General features: G+C 48.9%; 2 protein-coding genes across 3 annotated transcripts; one reads left to right on the forward strand and one right to left on the reverse strand.

The window, feature by feature from the left end:
- The first annotated feature begins 178 nt into the window (after positions 1-178).
- Positions 179-9188, forward strand: snx3 (sorting nexin 3). Its single transcript, XM_068342153.1, has 4 exons — positions 179-378; positions 6665-6760; positions 6857-6981; positions 8517-9188. The coding sequence occupies exons 1-4, from the start codon at positions 217-219 to the stop codon at positions 8620-8622; spliced, it is 489 nt and encodes a 162-aa protein (XP_068198254.1). The 5' UTR covers positions 179-216; the 3' UTR covers positions 8623-9188.
- Positions 9189-10052: 864 nt separating this feature from the next.
- Positions 10053-16289, reverse strand: nr2e1 (nuclear receptor subfamily 2, group E, member 1). 2 transcript variants are annotated; one of them, XM_068342882.1, is made up of 9 exons: positions 15720-16289; positions 13447-13592; positions 12920-13007; positions 12573-12805; positions 12102-12248; positions 11554-11650; positions 11315-11464; positions 10959-11064; positions 10053-10763 (listed from the first exon to the last, which is right to left on the reverse strand). In XM_068342882.1, exons 1-9 carry the CDS (start codon positions 15775-15777, stop codon positions 10601-10603), a joined length of 1188 nt encoding a protein of 395 aa, XP_068198983.1. In that variant the 5' UTR covers positions 15778-16289; the 3' UTR covers positions 10053-10600. The 2 variants fall into 2 exon arrangements, with proteins under 2 accessions (XP_068198983.1, XP_068198982.1); XM_068342881.1 differs by having other exon boundaries at positions 12573-12808.
- Positions 16290-17944: the final 1655 nt, after the last annotated feature.

A 17944-nucleotide genomic window follows, 5' to 3' on the forward strand; every position in this document is an offset into this window, starting at 1 on the left:
TTCCTCTAATCAAACATATTTATCCATGAAACGTGTAAATGAATACGCGAAACGTCGCTACATAGGGTTATAACCACTTAAATTGGTGTGGATTTGATTGTTTCTGTTTGTGACACGGACACGGATGTTTTATTTTGAAAGTCCAGAACGTAACGTACATGTTGGTATTCCGGCTAGCTTGATCTAATCAGTCGCCTCTGGAAGGACAGGAGAGTAATGGATAAGACCGTAGCTGACACAAGAAGGCTTGGCTGCAAGCGTCAGGACATTAGCGACGCTTACGGACCTCCGTGTAACTTTCTAGAGATCGATGTGATCAATCCGGAGACCATCGGGGTCGGCAGGAGCAGATTCACCACGTATGAAGTCAAACTGAAGGTGAGCAGCAGCTAATGGCGTTAGCCTGTGAGCTAGCTCCACCTTAGCTTTAAAATATCGCCAAAAAAAAAAAAAAAGTTATGACTCGTGAATATAAAAGTTCCGACAATTTAAAAAAAATAAATTTAATTTCGCTTATTTAACATTTAAATGCATTTATTCAATTGTTATGGGTGTTTATTTAGCATGTAAACCAACGCTGGCTAGCATGCTAGGAGCACTCGTTCGACTAGCTAGCAGTTGTTAGCTTCCTGACTAATTTAAGGACTCAATTAAAAGTCAGGAAGTGTTTTTTGGACTTATTGGTGTTTGACGGAGAGACGGATGAAGTTCGATTCCCCCGGTGACCCCCGTCAGAGTTGACCCAATCGGTGCTAATGATCAACTGTTGGCGTTCAGGTGGTGGAGGGGATGTGTTGACATTCGCCTCGGGGGGGTTTCCACAGCTCTCCTGTAACAGTTCCTAAAGATCCAGACTCTGAATCTTAAGTCAACAAACCGCTTTAGTCTGTAGGAACTTATATAGGAGGTTATGACGTCACTCTTCCAGGAACTTTTCAGGTCTGTGACGCGCAGCCACACCCCACCGTGGAACCAGACAGACTTCACATTTGACCTCATTTAGAGGAAAGTCTTCCACTTCCACTTAAATCACACGATTAACTATAATCAATATATGAAGGGTTAATCAATGATTTCATTCCTAGCTTTTAATAACATGATCCATTATCAGAATCCAGGGGATTATTCCTGTTCTGGACTGGAAGGAAATGAAATCTCAGCTTGTGGAGGCCCCATTGTCTCCTCCTCCTCCTCTTATTGCATATTTCCTTCCTCCTCCTCTCATGAAGAACCGGTGCAGCAGAAACAAACGCTTCTCTTCTCCCACAACTTTATCTCATGATCGACATAACCTGTTGAACGTGAGGCTAAATCTCCTTTCTTATTAAGTGTGTCTTTGCTTTATTCCGTCTGGGCATTTAGCAATCCCAAAGCTATTGCAAAATCAACATCCTGTGTCATGTGAACTTTTTTTTTTTTTAAACACACACACACACACACACACACACACACAGGCCCGCGTCCAAATCATAAAGCTGAATCAGCTATTTCAAGCCGACTTTGACTAGCGGAGCTGCAGAGCGGAGCTTCTGACTCAAACACACGGTCCTCATTAGCAGACAGTCGGTCTGTTGATGTCCCCTCACCGCCGTCTGCGCCGCCGACGAATCCTCCAGGCGCTCACGACATCAGAAAGTCAAGATAAGACTGAGATTTTCACGGAAAGTTCCAGAACAAGCAGCTCAGACCTTGGACTGATTTTTTTTTTTTAAATTTCCGATTTCAGGAATGAACATTGAAGCTTAAATTAGGAATTGTTCCAGCACTAAACTAAAATCTGATTACTGGGTTTGTTCTGAGCATATCCATCATAAACCTGCTGAAAAGTTGCACCTTTTTTCACCACATAAACATCATAAAATATCACATTTACTACTTTTTAAAATACTGTACATTGAATGGATTCTTGATTTTTCACCATTCCTGTCACAAACAACTATCTGAGGCATTATCAGGTCATCTCGATCGCTCCATCGCTTATCTTTTATTTGTCGTGTCATGTGATCAACCCCCCCCCCCCTGGATTATTCGTCCTGCGGAGCGGCCTTGAGGGTTTTTTTTCTATCCTCTCTTCCCTCCAGAGGAATGGCTGGCGGGGGGAGAGTGAAGCCGTCTCCAGGCATTATCGTCGACTATAAGGCTACTGTACTTGATGAGCGTGTTAATAATTAGCATATGCGTGTAATCAGCATTATTGTGCACCCCCCCTACCCCCCGGGTGACCCTGCTTTGCATAAGACCTCAGAATGAGCGGCGCATCCCTCACTCCTCACCAGACGTGGCGTCAACTTTTTTCTTTTCTTCTGCCTCCAGTTAGAAGCCTTCTGAGTCTCCGGCGTGCTAAGAGCGTTAGCCGCGACGCTTCCACATCCCAGAATCCTCTCTGGCTTTTTTAAAAAAATTTTAACTTCTGATATTTAAAGGTAGTTAAATTTTTAGTTAGTTGGTTCTCACCGCCGTCCCGCCACCCATCTGAAATGGAGAGAGCTCCTTGTGTCCAAACTAATCCCCTCATTGAGAGGAGAGAAGAATGAAACGGGAGAGCCTGGGGGGGCGGGGGGGGTTGGAGCGTTCATTCTCCGTCCTTATCCCCCCCCCCACACACACACACACAACCATGGGACGGCAGAAAGCCACCCCCTCGCTCGCCTTGGCCCGCCCCAGGTCGCGGCGACGACACCATCGGGCGCGATGCGTTCAGGCGTTCGCCTCCGGCATGGGTTTTTACGACGACGGCTGAGAGGCCGGTTGTATAGCACACCCTGTGCTTCAGATCCTTCCACTTTCTGTCAGGCAGGTTTCCTCTAAAGAAGTAGTTCTCAGAGGAGGCAGACGTCTCCGTTTTTTGGGGTTTTTTTGCCTGAGCAAAACAACAGATTTCTGTTCTCATCTCAATCCCTTAGAGAGTCGCTTCTATTCACCCACAGGAAGTGTGTGTGTGTGTGTGTGTGTGTGTGTGTGTGTGTGTGTGTGTCGTCTCAGTACCTTCACCGTGTTGTTTTTTACCCCCCCCCCCGGTTGGAGAGGATCTTCTTCAGCATCTTGTTTTTGGAGCCTCGGCAAACGTGAAGCTTCTGCGCATCCGTGTAGAGAGGAAACGGATGGGTGCGGGGGGGGGCACGGATGAGGGGGGGTGTTATCAAAATGTCTTGTCTTTGGTGGGTTCCCATCTCATCCAGAGAGCACACATTCAGGGGAGTGAACTTGGGGGGATCTCACTTTGTTTATGGGTAGGAGGACATAAAAGGCCTCTTATGGCCGCGTTCACTCCCTCCTACTCAGTCTTCACCCCCCCACGCTGCTCCCATAGCTTCTCCCTCTTTCTTTCTGTTTTCCATTTGGGCAGGGGCCTTTGGTCATTAATAAAATGGAGAGAGATGGTGGTGGGGGGGGCTTGTCAGGCACAGTCAAGTGTAATCCAAAGTCTACAGCATCCTCTTGGACAACTATTTTAATGGAAATGGGGGACATATTGAATCAAGGCGACCATATCCTACTTGAGATGACAGTATCAAAAGTGGGAGTTGATACTATGGCAACAAAGCAGCTTTTTGCCAGCTCGGCGAGTCGGATGGAGGGGTGGGCTGTCAGGCCACGGGGGCCGGCGGGCGAGGGAACCAAAAAAAAAAAAAGACCTATAGCCCTCCTGCTTTTGTTCACCCTCTTTTTTTTTTTTGTTACCCCCTTCATTTTGGAATATGATGCCATGAGAAGGTTTTATGTTTGCCTTTTTTTTTTTTATGCTATCATCCTGAAAGGAGAGCATCTGGGTGGAGGGGGGGTATGAGGGGGGGTTAGGATGCACGCACTCAAACTTGACTTAATCCATCCTGCTAAAAGCTAATGCATGGTGGCCTTGAACTCTTCTCTTCGGAGACGAGTGATCTTTGTCCCCCCCGTTCTCTCCATCTCGCCCGTTTTCTAAGGGTTCCGTCTCTTTTCAGCCCATTTTTCAATGAGCCTGTGGCTTTGTGTGCTCCCAGACATTACCAATCGCACGCCCCAGCCTTCCTATATGGAGTGTAGATTGCAGCTGGTAATGGAGAGCGGAGCTGGCAGGTCCACTTTGAAGGATCTACCTTTTTGCTTTCTTTTTTTTTTTTTTTAAAAAGGCAGATCATTTCCTCTTTTTTTTTTTTACGCCTGCTTTTAATGCAGCCATTCATTCCTGATTTTTTTTTTTGTCGTCCCCCCCCCCCCCTTCGCTGGCTTTTTCTTTTTGCCTTCCTGCCCTTCCCTTCTTCAGCTTGTGTTCCGAGAGAGAGGCAGAATGTTTTTTTCCAAGACAATTCATGAATCGCCGTGGGGGCCGGTCCCGCGTCCCCGTCGCTATCCAGGGCCGGTAAGCTGAGCACCCCCCCCCCCGGGGCCGAAACCTCCAGCCAGGCGTGAACACAACAGAGGCCGGGGGGTAACCTGATCTTTGACTCTCAGGTCTCACACACTCTGTGTGTGTGTGTGTGTGTGTGTGTGTGTGTGTGTGTGTGTGTGTGTGTGTGTGTGTGTGTGTGTGTGTGTGTGTGTGACAGACCTCTCGTTTTTCAGTGCTGTCGTCGGCGTTCCTCCCCTTGTCCCACCGGGCCGATCTCTTAATCACAGGGTTGACGGGGGGGGGCGGGGGCGAGTCGAGCGGAAGGCCAGGTGACTTTCTCTCCTCACGCTCTCGTTGTGTCGCCGCTGTCGTGAACACCTGTGCGTACGCGAGCTCACACGAGGTTAAGTGGGTTTTTTTCCCGCGTGCACGTGATGGGATTAGCGTCACGGCGGTGGCAGATTACCTGTAACTGTGATCCGGTGGGGGGGGGGGCTGGATTAACGCCATGCTGGGAGGGAACACACCGCAGCGCCGGCGCGATGAAGCTAACGTAATCCACTTCTCCTGAGAGCTGGGAAAGGGGAGGAGCCAGGGGATCGGAGACGGATTCACCTGGAGGGAGAGAACGTGACGTGGGAACAGGAAGTCGCTTGAACCGCAGCTGGGGAGGGAGGGGGTGGCGGCGAGGATCGCGTTGAGACAAGAGTGGGAACGGACTGGGGGTTAGGTGGGATAGCACCGGTCACACACGCGAACACACACACCGCAGGCGAGTGTGTGTGTTATATTTTGACCCTTACAGGCTTCCGTTTGTCCCTCTGAACAACCAGATTCAGATTATTCTCAAAGTTTCACCTGGATTAAAAGCATTTGTGGATTATTTCACGGCTAATGCTCAACAGTTTAAGCTAACCTGAAAACGGACAGATTCCAGCTCCTAAAAACAATCAGTCACGTAGTAAATCACTGATCAATAGGATCGATTGATCATCCAGAATCCGACCCGGTCAGGATTAGCCTCATCTGCTGTTAGCATGTAGCGGCTAGCTCGAGACGACACATTCGGTTCGTGTTTGGGAACTCTGATCCAACATTCCTGAATCCTGGGGACGAACGTGGGCGGAGAGGCTAACGCTACACACACGTAATGCTATACTGAGGGGCGTGGCCTCACACGGGGGCTGGACGGCGGCTGCCGGCCTTGGGGGGCGGGGGGGTTCTTGAGCCGTCCTGGTTTCCAATCAATCCTCTTTTCCTGCCGGCCCAGAATCCACAAAAGAGCGTCGTTTGGCCGCCGAACGCCTCAAGGGCAGGAAATCAGACTTATAAAGGGAAATAAAGGAGGAGGAGGCCCTTTGGGGGGGCATGAGAGCCATGAGACCACTCCTGCTCTCCCCCCTCCTCAATTAGTCTGGCGGATGAAGACGAAGGTGAATCCAGCGGCGGCCGCTCATCGATCCGTCTGCTGCTCATTCAGGCGGCGCCGCTTCGCTCTTGTGATTTCATCTTCCATGAATTCTGACCTTCCGTTGAATGAGCCCCCCCCCCCTCCACCCCTTCCCTCCTCGTCGGCGCATTGTCGGGCGGGGATGGCCATGTGCCGTCAAAAACCCCCGGTGAAGAGGTTTGGCACTCGCGCCGTCTGCTCCATGTTCTCCGTCAATGTCGAAACATCTTCGCTTTTTTTAAAGCCGAATCCGTTCTCGAGTGCTCGTCGTCGACGGCGACGCAGAGTTACGCTCGCTTCTGTGCCAGCGGCGGCGGCGGCAGCACACAAAAATGGCAGCAGATAAATGCGATGAGACCTTGGTTCAAAAAACACGAGTGAGTTTTGTTTTTTTGCCTGGAGGCCATTTTTAAACGTGAATTTATTAATTAATTTCGTTTGAATTCGGAGGAGTCTTTGTTGTTCGCTTCGCCCGCCTGTTCCCACTGAAGTCAGACGAAATGACTGACTTTAGTCGCCCCCTTTTCCCCCAGCTCCTGTTTTGGCCAATGTTTCGACTGTCCGCGACCTTTGACCCCAGTCGGCTGATAAACGTCTGTCTCTAGCTTCCTTTCACAAGTCTTTAACTACTAATCGCTATAGCAACAAGACCGGGTTCAGGATTAAGTTTGGTTTGGTCGCTAACTGAACTGCTAACCTGGAAACTCATCTGACTGTCGGGCGCTTCATCGTAGGAACAGGATGTGTCCGAAACGCGAGCGGCGGCGTCACATGACCCCCGACCTTCACATCGGTGATCGGGTGAACGGTCGCCGCTGCGAAAAGACGGGAAAGACCGAGATCATGACTGAATATTACATGTTTATAACACTGTGTTTGTGTGTGTGTGTGTGTGTCCACAGACCAACCTCCCCATCTTCCAGCTGAAGGAGTCCAGCGTGAAGCGGCGCTACAGCGACTTCGAGTGGCTGAGGGCGGAGCTGGAGAGAGAGAGCAAGGTGAGACGGCGTGAGGTCGGCGGGCGTCGGCCATGTTTCTTTGATACTAACCAATGAGAGCGTCAGACCTTAAAACCGCGTGGTCCCCGCCCTCAGGTGGTCGTCCCGCCGCTGCCCGGTAAGGCGCTCCTACGGCAGATCCCGTTCCAGGGGAACGACGGGATCTTCGACGAGGACTTCATCGAGGGGCGGAGACAAGGCCTGGAGCAGTTCCTCAACAAGTAAAGTCTTCCTCCTCTTCCTCCTCCTCTTCCTCCTGCCGTCACCTGAACCTGCAGAGGCAGACGCGAACCTGCCTCGTCTTCCTCGCCTTCCTCTTTTTTTAATAATTACCTCGCCGAAGCACGACATCACCAAACGGACGCGTCCCGTTTCTTTCTTTTTATTTCTTTTCCCCAACATTTGTTTTATTGTTGACGTGTAATTTATGATAATTGTGGCTCAAATTACGCGTCGGCGCGTCGGAGGGACGCCGTGTTGCACTCCTGCTTATTTTTTGATCCCAGCGTTTCGCCCCGTTTGGGGCGGCGGAACAATAAAAGTTACTGCGTGATTGTAATGATTTGCTTTGATTGCAGACTTGGGCCATTATCTTTGTTTCATGTGCAAATGCGTCCGTGTTTCCTGTGGGGATATTACAGAAACACACAAAGACGGACCAACGGGAATTAAACATCCATAAATGTGTGTGTTGTTTTTTTTTGGGTTTTTTTTTAGAAAGACGATGAGAATGCGTCGGTAATTAAGCCCCCCCCCCCATCTTCCTCCTCCTCCTCGGTGCTTCCTGGGAATGAAAGCCGCCGCTGATGATATCATTGTTCAGACTTAATCCTGGAGCCGCGGCCGGCGCCATTGTTCACCTGTGATTGAGAGCATTGTGAAGAGGAACTCTTCTTCTTCTTTATTTTTATGTTTTTTTTATTTGGGTGTGATAGAAATGATTGTCGCGGCGAAACAAGTGAGGAGGAGGAGGAGGAGTTCACTGCTGATGAGGCCTCAGGTAGACGTTTTTAGGGGAACGCGCGCCAGAAACCGATCGGCTTCGGTTCAGCCGGGGCGCCGACCTTCATCCCGGCAGGTTTAATTTGTCCCAAACGTTTGCCGTCAGGAGCCTCCGGGGGTTGTGTGAACTCCGGGGGCACCGGGGGCTCCGGGGGGGGGGGGTCGGTACGATCCGTCCGGTCCAGGTCGATTCAGGAAACATCTAATCTGTCGGGTCGCAGCTGTTCTGCTGCTCTGCGTCATCTGAAGGAGAATTTGATGTCAGAGCGGCTTTGAGAGAAGAAAACACACAAATGGGGGGGGGTGGGCTGGGGTGGGGGTAATCAGACCCCCCCCCTCCGTTAAAGTGGTTGAAATGATGTCATTTAAACGTCTTTAATGTCCTCAGGAGAAACGTTCAGGTGAGGTTGAAGCTCTGAGTTCTGTTCACTGATCCATCCGGAACCGCTCAACCTGCGGTTACCACGGCAACAGAACCTCAGAGCGAGTACAACTCATTCAGGGGAGGAAAATAGTTGGTTCTGGTTGGTTTTGGATCGGATCCTGGATCAGGTTCTGGATCAGGTCCTGGATCAGGTTCTGGATCTCCCCTGGTGAAACTCCACTTCTAGAATTTTCAATTTGTTTCCATGTGTTTTTTTTCCTGTATTTCCTTGTTTGACTTCCTGTTCCTTTACGTCGGGTCTCTTCCTGCTTCCTGTTTCCTGGTTTAACCCCTCCCCCTCTTCCTCCTCTTCCTCCCCGTGTGTTCCAGAGTGGCCGGTCACCCGTTGGCCCAGAACGAGCGATGTCTGCACATGTTCCTGCAGGACGAGATGTTGGACAAGAACTACACCCCCTCCAAAATCAGACAAGCCTAAGGGCCCCGCCCATCCCGGCCCCGCCCATCCCGGCCCCGTCTGGCGACCCAAAGCTCCAGGTTCCCGTCAGACGACCCATCTCTCGGCTCCTCGACACGTCGTTACTGAAGCTCTCTCAGCGTCTCTTAGTTAAATTAGGATCTTTATCGATGTCTGTTCTCGTCCGGGACGCGTCGCCCCGGGCGACGCCATTCCCGTCTCTATGGAAACGCCACTAAAACATGGGTATATTATGTATTTATCGTTACCTTTGTCTTGAACGTATCCATCTATATAGAAACATGGAGTGAGTGTTCCACGTACGCAAAGCTCTCGTTTCCCCGTCACCCGTAGAAACCGGCACGCCGCACCCCTTCAAAATAAAAGCGCACGTTTTTTGATGGGCTTCTCCAATCACTGTCAGTCGATCTAACGGACTGTCAGGCATCACCGTGGTTTTCTAGCAGGACAGACGTAACGACACAGAGGGACCTGCAGTATTTCTACTATATGCATTTTGAGATTTGTATACTGCTGTGCCATTTTTGTTTATTTTGAAAATTTTCCAATAAAACAGGTGAAATCTTTCCAGGTATAATCACATCTGTTCATTCTGTGTGGAAATCCTTTCTCCCAGTAAATGATTCATCGCAACCGATCAGACGGAAATAGTTCACCTGATCAAGTCTGAACCGCGTGACCCATCGATGATGTCATCACTGTGGGACCAAGTCAGAGAATCACATGTGATCTGTTTTTAATCTAAGCAGCGAAAAAAGTTCAGTCCAATAAAACATTTTTAAACACTGACCGATGGGATGTTAATATACAAAATTTAATTAACAGATTTAAACCAGTTTGAATCTGGTTTCAGAACTGCGTGTAAATAGAACTTTAAACGCTTTGAACACTTTAAATATTTTTTTAAAACTCAAACACAAATATCCCGTTCACTGAAAACACCAGAAATTTAAAAAAATTATAATTTAAAAAAAAATTCTAACCATTTGTCATTTAAGGAATTAAAAAAAAATTTTTTTGATGTAATATAAAATAAAGAAGAGAATAAACTCCTTGTAATTTAACTGCATTAAAATCTCATTTCAAATTAGATTTAATGATTTGATGAATAAAGTTTAATAATTAAAAACCGTATTCCTGCAACCAATCATGAGTCTTATAATAATTATCAAAACGCTTTATCAGTTTAATTATTAAACACTATCAATTAAATATTTGAGTATTTGATAAATTGAATTTCAATTGTTCGAGTCGCCGTTTCAAATAAAAACAGTTCACATCTGTCATTTGAAGACAAATTAATTTCTCTTTTATTCTCCAGGTTACAACTCTAATTAGTCATAACTCCAAATATTTACAACAGAATAAAAGCATCACAGCCACAAAAACATTTTTCCAAGTGCTGAATTTTTTTTCTTTTCCCCCCCGGTGTTAGTTCTAAGTCCACAAAGCCCACCTCCAACGCGACACACCGACACACACACAACAGACACCACTGGCACACAAACACCGCCCCCCCGCCCCCACCCCAAAAAGGTGAACTGGGTCGCCACCCCGTCTGCGTTCATACTGGTGCGTTTTGAATCCGGATTCGAATCCGGATCCGACGGAGGGAGAGGGGGCGTCGTCCTTTTCTCTATTTTTTTTGGTTTCCTCCGTCGGGATTGGTCGTCGAGCTCATTGGTCTCACAAAAAAAACAAAAACAAACAAAAAACACGTAGAATTCTTCGTCTGACGTGGGCGGGGCCTCTGTCGGGTCAGGTGATGTTTGAAGGGGAGGGGGGAGGGGCGTGGCTTCGGTATCGTACGGGCGGTTCTAGAATGAAGCTAACCCTCGACTAGCGCGGCTGTTAGCGGGGACACCGGGCAGGGCCGCGCTGCCGCCGCCGGTGACGTTTAAGCGTTCGGCAGGAAGTGGCCCCTGAGTGGGCGGGTCTCCGGGCCGGTCCGGGCCCCGCCCCCCCCAGCGGACAGACGTCATATATCGCTGGACTTGTACATGTCGGACAGCAGCCGGGTGATGGGAACGTTCCCGATGGTCTTCTTGAAGAACACCTCCTCGATGGTGGAGGGGCCCACCGAGCGCAGCGCCGGCAGGAGCAGGAGCAGCTTCCCGAAGCGACAGGGCTGGGTGGGGTACCTGAAAGACGCCAGCGGAGGGGGGGGGGGGGGGGGGCAGAGGCAAATGTGTGACAATCGGATGCTGATTTTGCACCTGGGAGCGATTACAGGAAGCTGTCGCCTCATTAGCGCCGGCCGTCTGGCGGCCAGGAGTCACCTGCATGGGGGGGGGGGGGGGCTGGGAGCGGCGGGTGTTCATGAGGGTTCGGCTTACCTGGTGTGGATGTAGCTGTTGAGGGTGAGCTGCGCCTCGTCCTGCAGGGCGGCGATGGCGCTGGCGTTCCTGAAGCTCCTCAGCTCCGTGTTGCCCTGCGTCGGAACTGCAAGGGAAAGGGGGCGGGGAAAGGGGCGGGGTTTGACTTTAAATAATCCAGGTGTTCATTTAAGCTCCAAAAATATCTAGTTCTTTTTTTTTTTTTTTTTACTTCTCCAGGATTGAAGAAGCAGAAACAATTTTTAGCGGGAAAATCCTGGATTCCAGGGGGGCGGAGTCTCTGAAAACTGGAGAACCTTAAATTCTAAAGGCGATCCAGTTGATTTTTTTATTTTTTTTTAACCAATCAAACTGACCGGCTTTGAACGTGACGATGCATTTCAAGCAGGCGAACTCGGTGGCGTCCAGCCGCATCTGTCGGAACCGCGTCACCACCTCCTGCAGCGCCTGGATCTCCGACAGGATCTTGTTCATCCGCTGAGACTCGGTGTTTTCAGTGTTCATGCCTACCGACAAAAAAACCAAGACGGCGTCAATTTATGTTTCTTTAAAAAAAAATATATTTTTTTTTTTACGTCTGTGGGTCGTCACGCACCGGAAACGGCGAGCAGGGTGGAGGAATCCACGGGAATCGCCCACTGGGCGATGCCCAGAACAAATAGTTCCCTCCAGGCGTCCTCCAGCAGAATCAGCTGCACAGGGAGGGGGGAGATCAACGTTAGCCTGGACGCCGTTTATGCTAATAACACACATTCTGATTGGTTGATTTATTTTAGGCCACGCCTCCTGATCCGGGTAAAGTTTGAACCTTTGGAGGAATTGATTTAAATTCATTTAAATATCAACGTTTTTTTTCCTGTTTGTGGATGAAAAATAAAAATTGTCAAATAGATTTTTATCACATAAAATTTGGGGGGCGGGGGGGGGGCACCCCAACCCTCCTCCAGGTTTCTATCTAACAACGCCCCTGGTGGTCAGTCGTGCGTAAAACACACTCCCTCCAGTTTTTGACTTTTAAAACAATAAAGTGAAATAAACCCACGCTGGAATCTCAAAAGAGAGGGGGTGGGGGGGTCATTTCCGGATTCAAACCCCACCCCCCACCCCCACCCCCCACCCCCACCCCCCGGGGGTAAAACGTACCTGATCGGATAGAGGCAGCGTGGAGAAGGCGGGGACGCTTTTGGCCCACTTGATGCTCATGAACAGGAGACGCGCCGCGGACTCGCACACGGACTCCGTGGCCACCTCGTACAGGTACAGGGGGGTCCCGCTCACCTCGTGGGGGTACTGGAGGAACAGGAACCGTTTTAGAACCGGGAACCGGTGCGGGGGGGGGGGCAAATTCCAACAGCCAGACCTCTTGGTTTTGTAATTCTTAAAGTTGCTGCGTGGACCTGAAAGCTCCGAGGCGGATTTGGTTTCGTTAATTCGGAACAAGAATTTCAACTTCTGACCCGCAGGAGAAAAAACTAATCCGGTAATCTGAACTATAATCTGTAGCAGCAGAAACACAGAAGATGACGAGCAACTGAGGGAAGTCTGGTTAATCTAGATTTTAAAAAATGACGATTTTTTTTTTTATATTGGGGTTGGGGGGGGGGGGGGTCGTACCTTTGGCGTGGGCTGCGCCAGCCCCACGATGGCCTGCCTCTCCGGGGTGGTGGCCACCGCGCTCATCTCCAGGTTGTGGGGCTCCAGCTGCGTGACGGTGGTGAAGAAGGGGGGGCCCGGCAGGGAGGAGGCCGGGAAATGGGCCGAGGAGCCGTTCACCTCTTTGTGGCCCCGGAAATACAGAGCGACCTGTTTGCGGATGGTGGACGTGCGGGGGCCCCTCTCGTGTTGAACTGCTGTGGAACCGGACAGGGGGGGGGGTATTTTTATTTTTTAATTCTGATCTAAACGTGTTATCTTTTAAGTAACCCCCCCGTCTTCCCTCCTCCTCCTCCCCCCTCCCTCACCGTCTTTATTCATGTTCACTTCCAGGCATTTCTTCAGGCGACACGCACGGCACTGGTTCCGGTGGGTCTTGTCCACGGGACACCCCCCCTGCACGGAGAGGAAGACGGTTACAAGCCTGGATCTGTCATCCTAAACGCCTCTGATCCTGATTTTCCTGGTGGTGGTGGGGGTGGGGGGGTCCAGGTGAGCTCCTCACCCTCGGGAGGATCTGGGCTCCCCCCCCCCCCGCCGCCACGCGTGGAGTCGCGCAGCGGCGGCGCGTTAGGTTGGATTACACCTGGCGGGATAACGGCGCGCTGTTTAATGCCAGAGGCATTACACAATTAGGCTCATCACGGGTGGGGGTGTGAGGGGGGGGGGGTCACAGGAGGGGGAACAAATGGAATCGGTGCGTAAAGACGCATCAGCAGGAAATAAAAACTCCAGAACAAAAACAGATGGAGAGAATTAAATCAGGATGAATGTCTTTTTATCACACCCAATGTGACGCATTGGGTTTAGGTGGGGGGGTGGGGGGGGGGCTCACCTGAGAGCCGGATTTACACACGTAGGTTCTGTTCCTGCGGATGCTCCGCTTGAAGAATCCCGAGCAGCCGTCACACGCGTAAACCCCGTAGTGCTTCCCTGAGCTGCGGTCGCCGCACACTTTACACGGGATGTCCAGAATCCGACCTGAGGAAGGCCCAGAGGGGGGGGGGGGGGTCAGCAAGAAGAGGCGGAGTGCGTAAATAAAGACAAATTAAAGCTGTATAATAATAATGAGTCACGATAGTTTCTAAAAGTGGCGAATAAATCATATTTTTCTGCTTTTTAAAAAAAAAAAATAGTTTACTAATTATTTTTTAAATCCCTGGGGGGGTTGGGGATTTTTTTTTTCTTCCAAATCAGTGGATACATCAGCCTGTGATGTAAATGTCGTGTTTTTGTCACGCAGCAGCAGCGGACCGTCCCTCCACCGAGCATGGGAATCCACGGCGCGCATTGGAAGAATAAAGTCCAGTGGGAAGCGTCATATCTGAGCTCTCTAAGACAATAGGCCCGGGGGAGGGGGGGGGGGCGCACAATGGAGACATTAGGGGAAAGTGTTAACTTAATGATTTTCCCCCATTGAAGCTCGTCTGACTGCCTGAATCTCGACAAGCTGCCAACTCCCCCTCATAATGGGACTCGACAGCTGCTTTATCCCGCAGGTCTATAGGCCCCGGATTAGGGAGTGACACTGCGCCATGAGAATAAAGCACCAACTCGTTTCACCGACTCAAATGAAGTGGATGGAAATGGACCCCACCGCGGATGAGGAGGGAAAAAATCATTTTTTGTGCATTCACATCTATAGAAGTAGATTTTGATGCATATGAGGGAGTCTCTCTGTTCCTAGTGGGGGGGGGGGTTTAGGGTGTGGGGGGAGACGAGCCCGTCTATGTAATTACACTGACGTTTTGCCACCTGCTCATTGATTCGCCAGTGACCCGTCAAAAAGGGTAGCATGGGAATCACCAGAGAGCCCAAAAACAATGACTTCAGGAGGGGAGGCGGAGGCCTTCGAGGCGCGGATGATGAAGCATCAGGAGGCCGCGATGTGGAGCTGCTACACGTGGAATTCACGTAAAATAGAAGGAAGCAACTTTCAGCTTGAAGTCGTCTCTTTATAATGGGAGTAATGAAATAAAATCACTCCGCTGCACAATAAAATAGACCCTCCATCTGCGTGATTCGGAGCATCCAGAGTTCCTGTGGCTGAACGTTCAGATCCAGTTTTTTAATTACACCAGATATTTATCACGCTCACCTTTTACGCACAACGAATGAACGCAAACAAACGTCAAAACCGCAGAACTGTGAGAGTCAATAAATTTAAAAAATGACACAATTTTCTTGCAGAAGTGGGGGGGGGGGAGAATGTATTTAACTTCCCGCGGTGGGGGTCCAATTCGTCTCCATTGTCTGCAGTAATTGCTTGAAGATATGTGGCATATTCCATTAAGGTAATCACCATCAGGGCGCAGACCCGCTGAAAGCGCCGGAGATCCACGTCTGAGTCAGGATCTGTCCCGGCCACCCAGAAGGCTGACAGCGTTTATTCTGCTTCAAAACGTGCAGAAATTTACATGAAACAAAATAATAACCGGGATTTTGACCAGAAATTTTAAAAAAAATGAATTAAATTGACCAGAAACAAACCGACTGGGATTAAACGATTAAAGACGAGTTTATCCAAATGAACCAGGAGGCCGAAAAAAAATCTAATTTAATCCAAACCACAGGAAATATATTGTAAAATCAAATTTAAATAAAATATTCCTGATTAATTATATATTTTAATCCGTTCATGAATCTATGGAAAAGTTAATAAAAAATAACTAAAAGTACAATAAACTAAAATAATATTTTTAGTGATTTATTTATTTCTAGAAACTTAAGATAAAAAATTATTGTTTTTGGTTCAAACTTCTTTTGCTTTAAAGGCAACAGGTGGAATCAAACAGGACGAAAGAACTATTTTCTGCGCACGGATCCAAATTATTTATTGATTTTGGATCATTAAAAAAATTTTTTTTTTTCTTTTTTAAATTCTGGCTTCATTTCCAGACACGAACACAAGTTTGGCTGCAGGATCGTGACGCACACCGGGAAGAGAAACCCGCTCCCTCCGGGTCCCCCGATCGGGTTTTTGGGGGGAGCGGTGAGAGATCTCTGATGACAGGAGCAGAACCGAGAAGATTTTATTTTCCTTTCCAGAAAAAAGTTGGAGGCGACTGATAGTAGAAGGAACCAGAGGAGCAGCGGAGCGACACTTACTGGATTTGACGGTGAGGATATCCAGGCAGCCACTTGTTGAGCCGGCGGGTTTGCTCATCGTGGAAACTTAATAGTAAAATAATGATGATAATAAAATAATAATAATAATAATAATAATAATAAAAAAGTTCAGGATGGAAGAAAAAGTCCTTTTCTTCTCCTTTCACTCAGAAAAAAAAATCAGAAAGAGAAAAAAAGGCGCAGCTTCCTTTAAATCTTCACCGGCGGAGCGGCTTCCACATCCCGGGTTCCCCTCCTGACAGCCCCCCGCGTCAAACCCCACGGCCGGACATCACATCACAGGGTCTCCGCCATCCGTCGGTGTCGCCTCCGTCTCACACGGACTCGGAACCGAACCAGCAGCCGCCCTCCAGCCGGTGCGTAAAAGTTAGACGAACGGCGCCCCGGAGCGCGTCCGACGGCCAGAGGCGCGGGAAGGAGAAGGAGAGGAAGAGGAGAAATGAATTTTGGGAAATCGGTGACAGGTGAGAGCTTCTCCTCCGCGCCGAGACACGTTGTGACTTCGTGCTGCGCGTCCCTCCAACAAGCCGCGGTCACATTTATGAGAAGTGTCAGGGGGAGGTTGGAGGGTGGAGATCTCCACTTCCTTCATCCACTTGGCTTTCTACTCCAAACTCCAGCCTGACGTCACAGGCGGGCGTGTGTGTGTGTGTGTGTGTGTGTGTGTGTGTGTGTGAATGTGATGATATGGAGTGCCTTGCTCATGGATCAAGAGGCATTTCCAACACAAACAACACACACACGTCATGTTGCGTGGACGTTTCCACGTTAGTTAGTTTTGTTTTTTTTAACTTGTGGACTTTTTTCACGGAACCGGATGTCTGGGCTGACGGAGGGGCACAAATTTATTCCTCGTGACGTCATACGTTTCATTTCCTGCACAAAATCATTCGTTTTTGTTTTTTACACCAGAGCCTTTAACCGACCTGTGACGTAACGCACCGGTTTTTACCGAGTATCGTGACGTCAGAGATGAAGATTTAACGGTTCTTTTTGTTATTAGTTGCACATTTTCACACATCATCACTACTCTTCATCACTACTCTTCATCACCTCCTCCTCCTCCTCCCCACCTGTTGCGGCTCTTTTCCAACGATTTAAATAAATCTGTGCGTCTTAAACTCGATTTTCGACTCCTATCAGCGGATTGATCGACTTTTTCTGCTCATTAAAATGAATCCCAACAAAATAATTTTCATCCTCACAAACATTAAAAGTCGAGCTAAATAAATTCAATAAATTCTGATTGGTTGACCTTCATCACGTCAACAAAAACACAACCCAACCAACTTTAATTATAAAAATACAATTATTATTATTATTATTATTATTATTATATTATTAATTTTAATATAATAATCAATATTATTATCATCAATATTATTATCATCATTATTATTAAAGCAGGTTGACCCGCGGGAACGCGCCTCCATCGATTTCCGTGGGCCATCCGGTGCCCGTGCACGCGCACCGACACCCTGACCTTGACAGCTCGCTGCGCTTTCGCGGCGCAACAACTCCCAAGAAATCCATATTCTGTTTTTAATTGTGTTGATTCCCACGGTGCGTGGGGGGGCCACACGGCCCTCAGAGTGTCGATTTAAGCGGACAGGGGCCGCGCGGAGAGGAGCAGTTTAATTGCAATCAGGCAATTGTTGTCTTTCAACCTGGACAGGAGTGGACGTGGGTTTTTTCCTGCTGGGTTGGGGTGGGGGAGGGGGGCACAGAAGAGACTGTTTTTAAAAACAGGAGTGGGTGGGGGGCATCTTCAAAGGAAGCTTTTTAATGATTTAATGTCTGATTTTTAGGGTTCGTTAATGAAATCTAGTGGAAATTCTCACACATCAAGAAGAGTTGTTGTTTTTTCCTCCAAAAGCGAGCGCACTGGTGTGTGTGTGTGTGTGTGTGTGTGTGTGTGTGTGTGTGTGTGTGTGTGTGTGTGTGTGGCTGCCGGGGGTGGGAGAATGGTGAACCTAATCTCCTTAACTCATCCTAATCCGCGTCATTGAATGATAGCCTTTACACAAATATCACATCAGGCCGCCGCGTCTTTCTCTCCGGCCGCTTTAGAGACTCTCCGCTGCTCCAGCAGTCAATGAAGCCGCGGTCAATGAAGCCGCGACAACAAAGCGCAGAGGATTGTGTATCTGTTCTATTTTTTAGGGTGGGGGGGTAAAATGGGGTCTTATAAGGGGTAGATTTCA

Source organism: Antennarius striatus, chromosome 19 (assembly GCF_040054535.1).
Source record: "Antennarius striatus isolate MH-2024 chromosome 19, ASM4005453v1, whole genome shotgun sequence".
Taxonomy (NCBI): Eukaryota; Metazoa; Chordata; class Actinopteri; order Lophiiformes; family Antennariidae; genus Antennarius; species Antennarius striatus.

Bases quoted from the DNA above. Each gene is read 5' to 3' on its own strand.
- snx3 (XM_068342153.1), top strand. From the start codon at position 217: ATGGATAAGACCGTAGCTGACACAAGAAGGCTTGGCTGCAAGCGTCAG. The intron at 379-6,664 runs GTGAGCAGCAGC...GTGTGTCCACAG, and splicing joins CGTATGAAGTCAAACTGAAG to ACCAACCTCCCCATCTTCCA. The intron at 6,982-8,516 runs GTAAAGTCTTCC...CGTGTGTTCCAG, and splicing joins CTGGAGCAGTTCCTCAACAA to AGTGGCCGGTCACCCGTTGG.
- nr2e1 (XM_068342881.1), bottom strand. From the start codon at position 15,777: ATGAGCAAACCCGCCGGCTCAACAAGTGGCTGCCTGGATATCCTCACC. The intron at 12,249-12,572 runs GTACGACCCCCC...CTGTTCCTCCAG, and splicing joins TGGCGCAGCCCACGCCAAAG to TACCCCCACGAGGTGAGCGG. The intron at 11,651-12,101 runs GTACGTTTTACC...CTCCCTGTGCAG, and splicing joins CGCTGCCTCTATCCGATCAG to CTGATTCTGCTGGAGGACGC.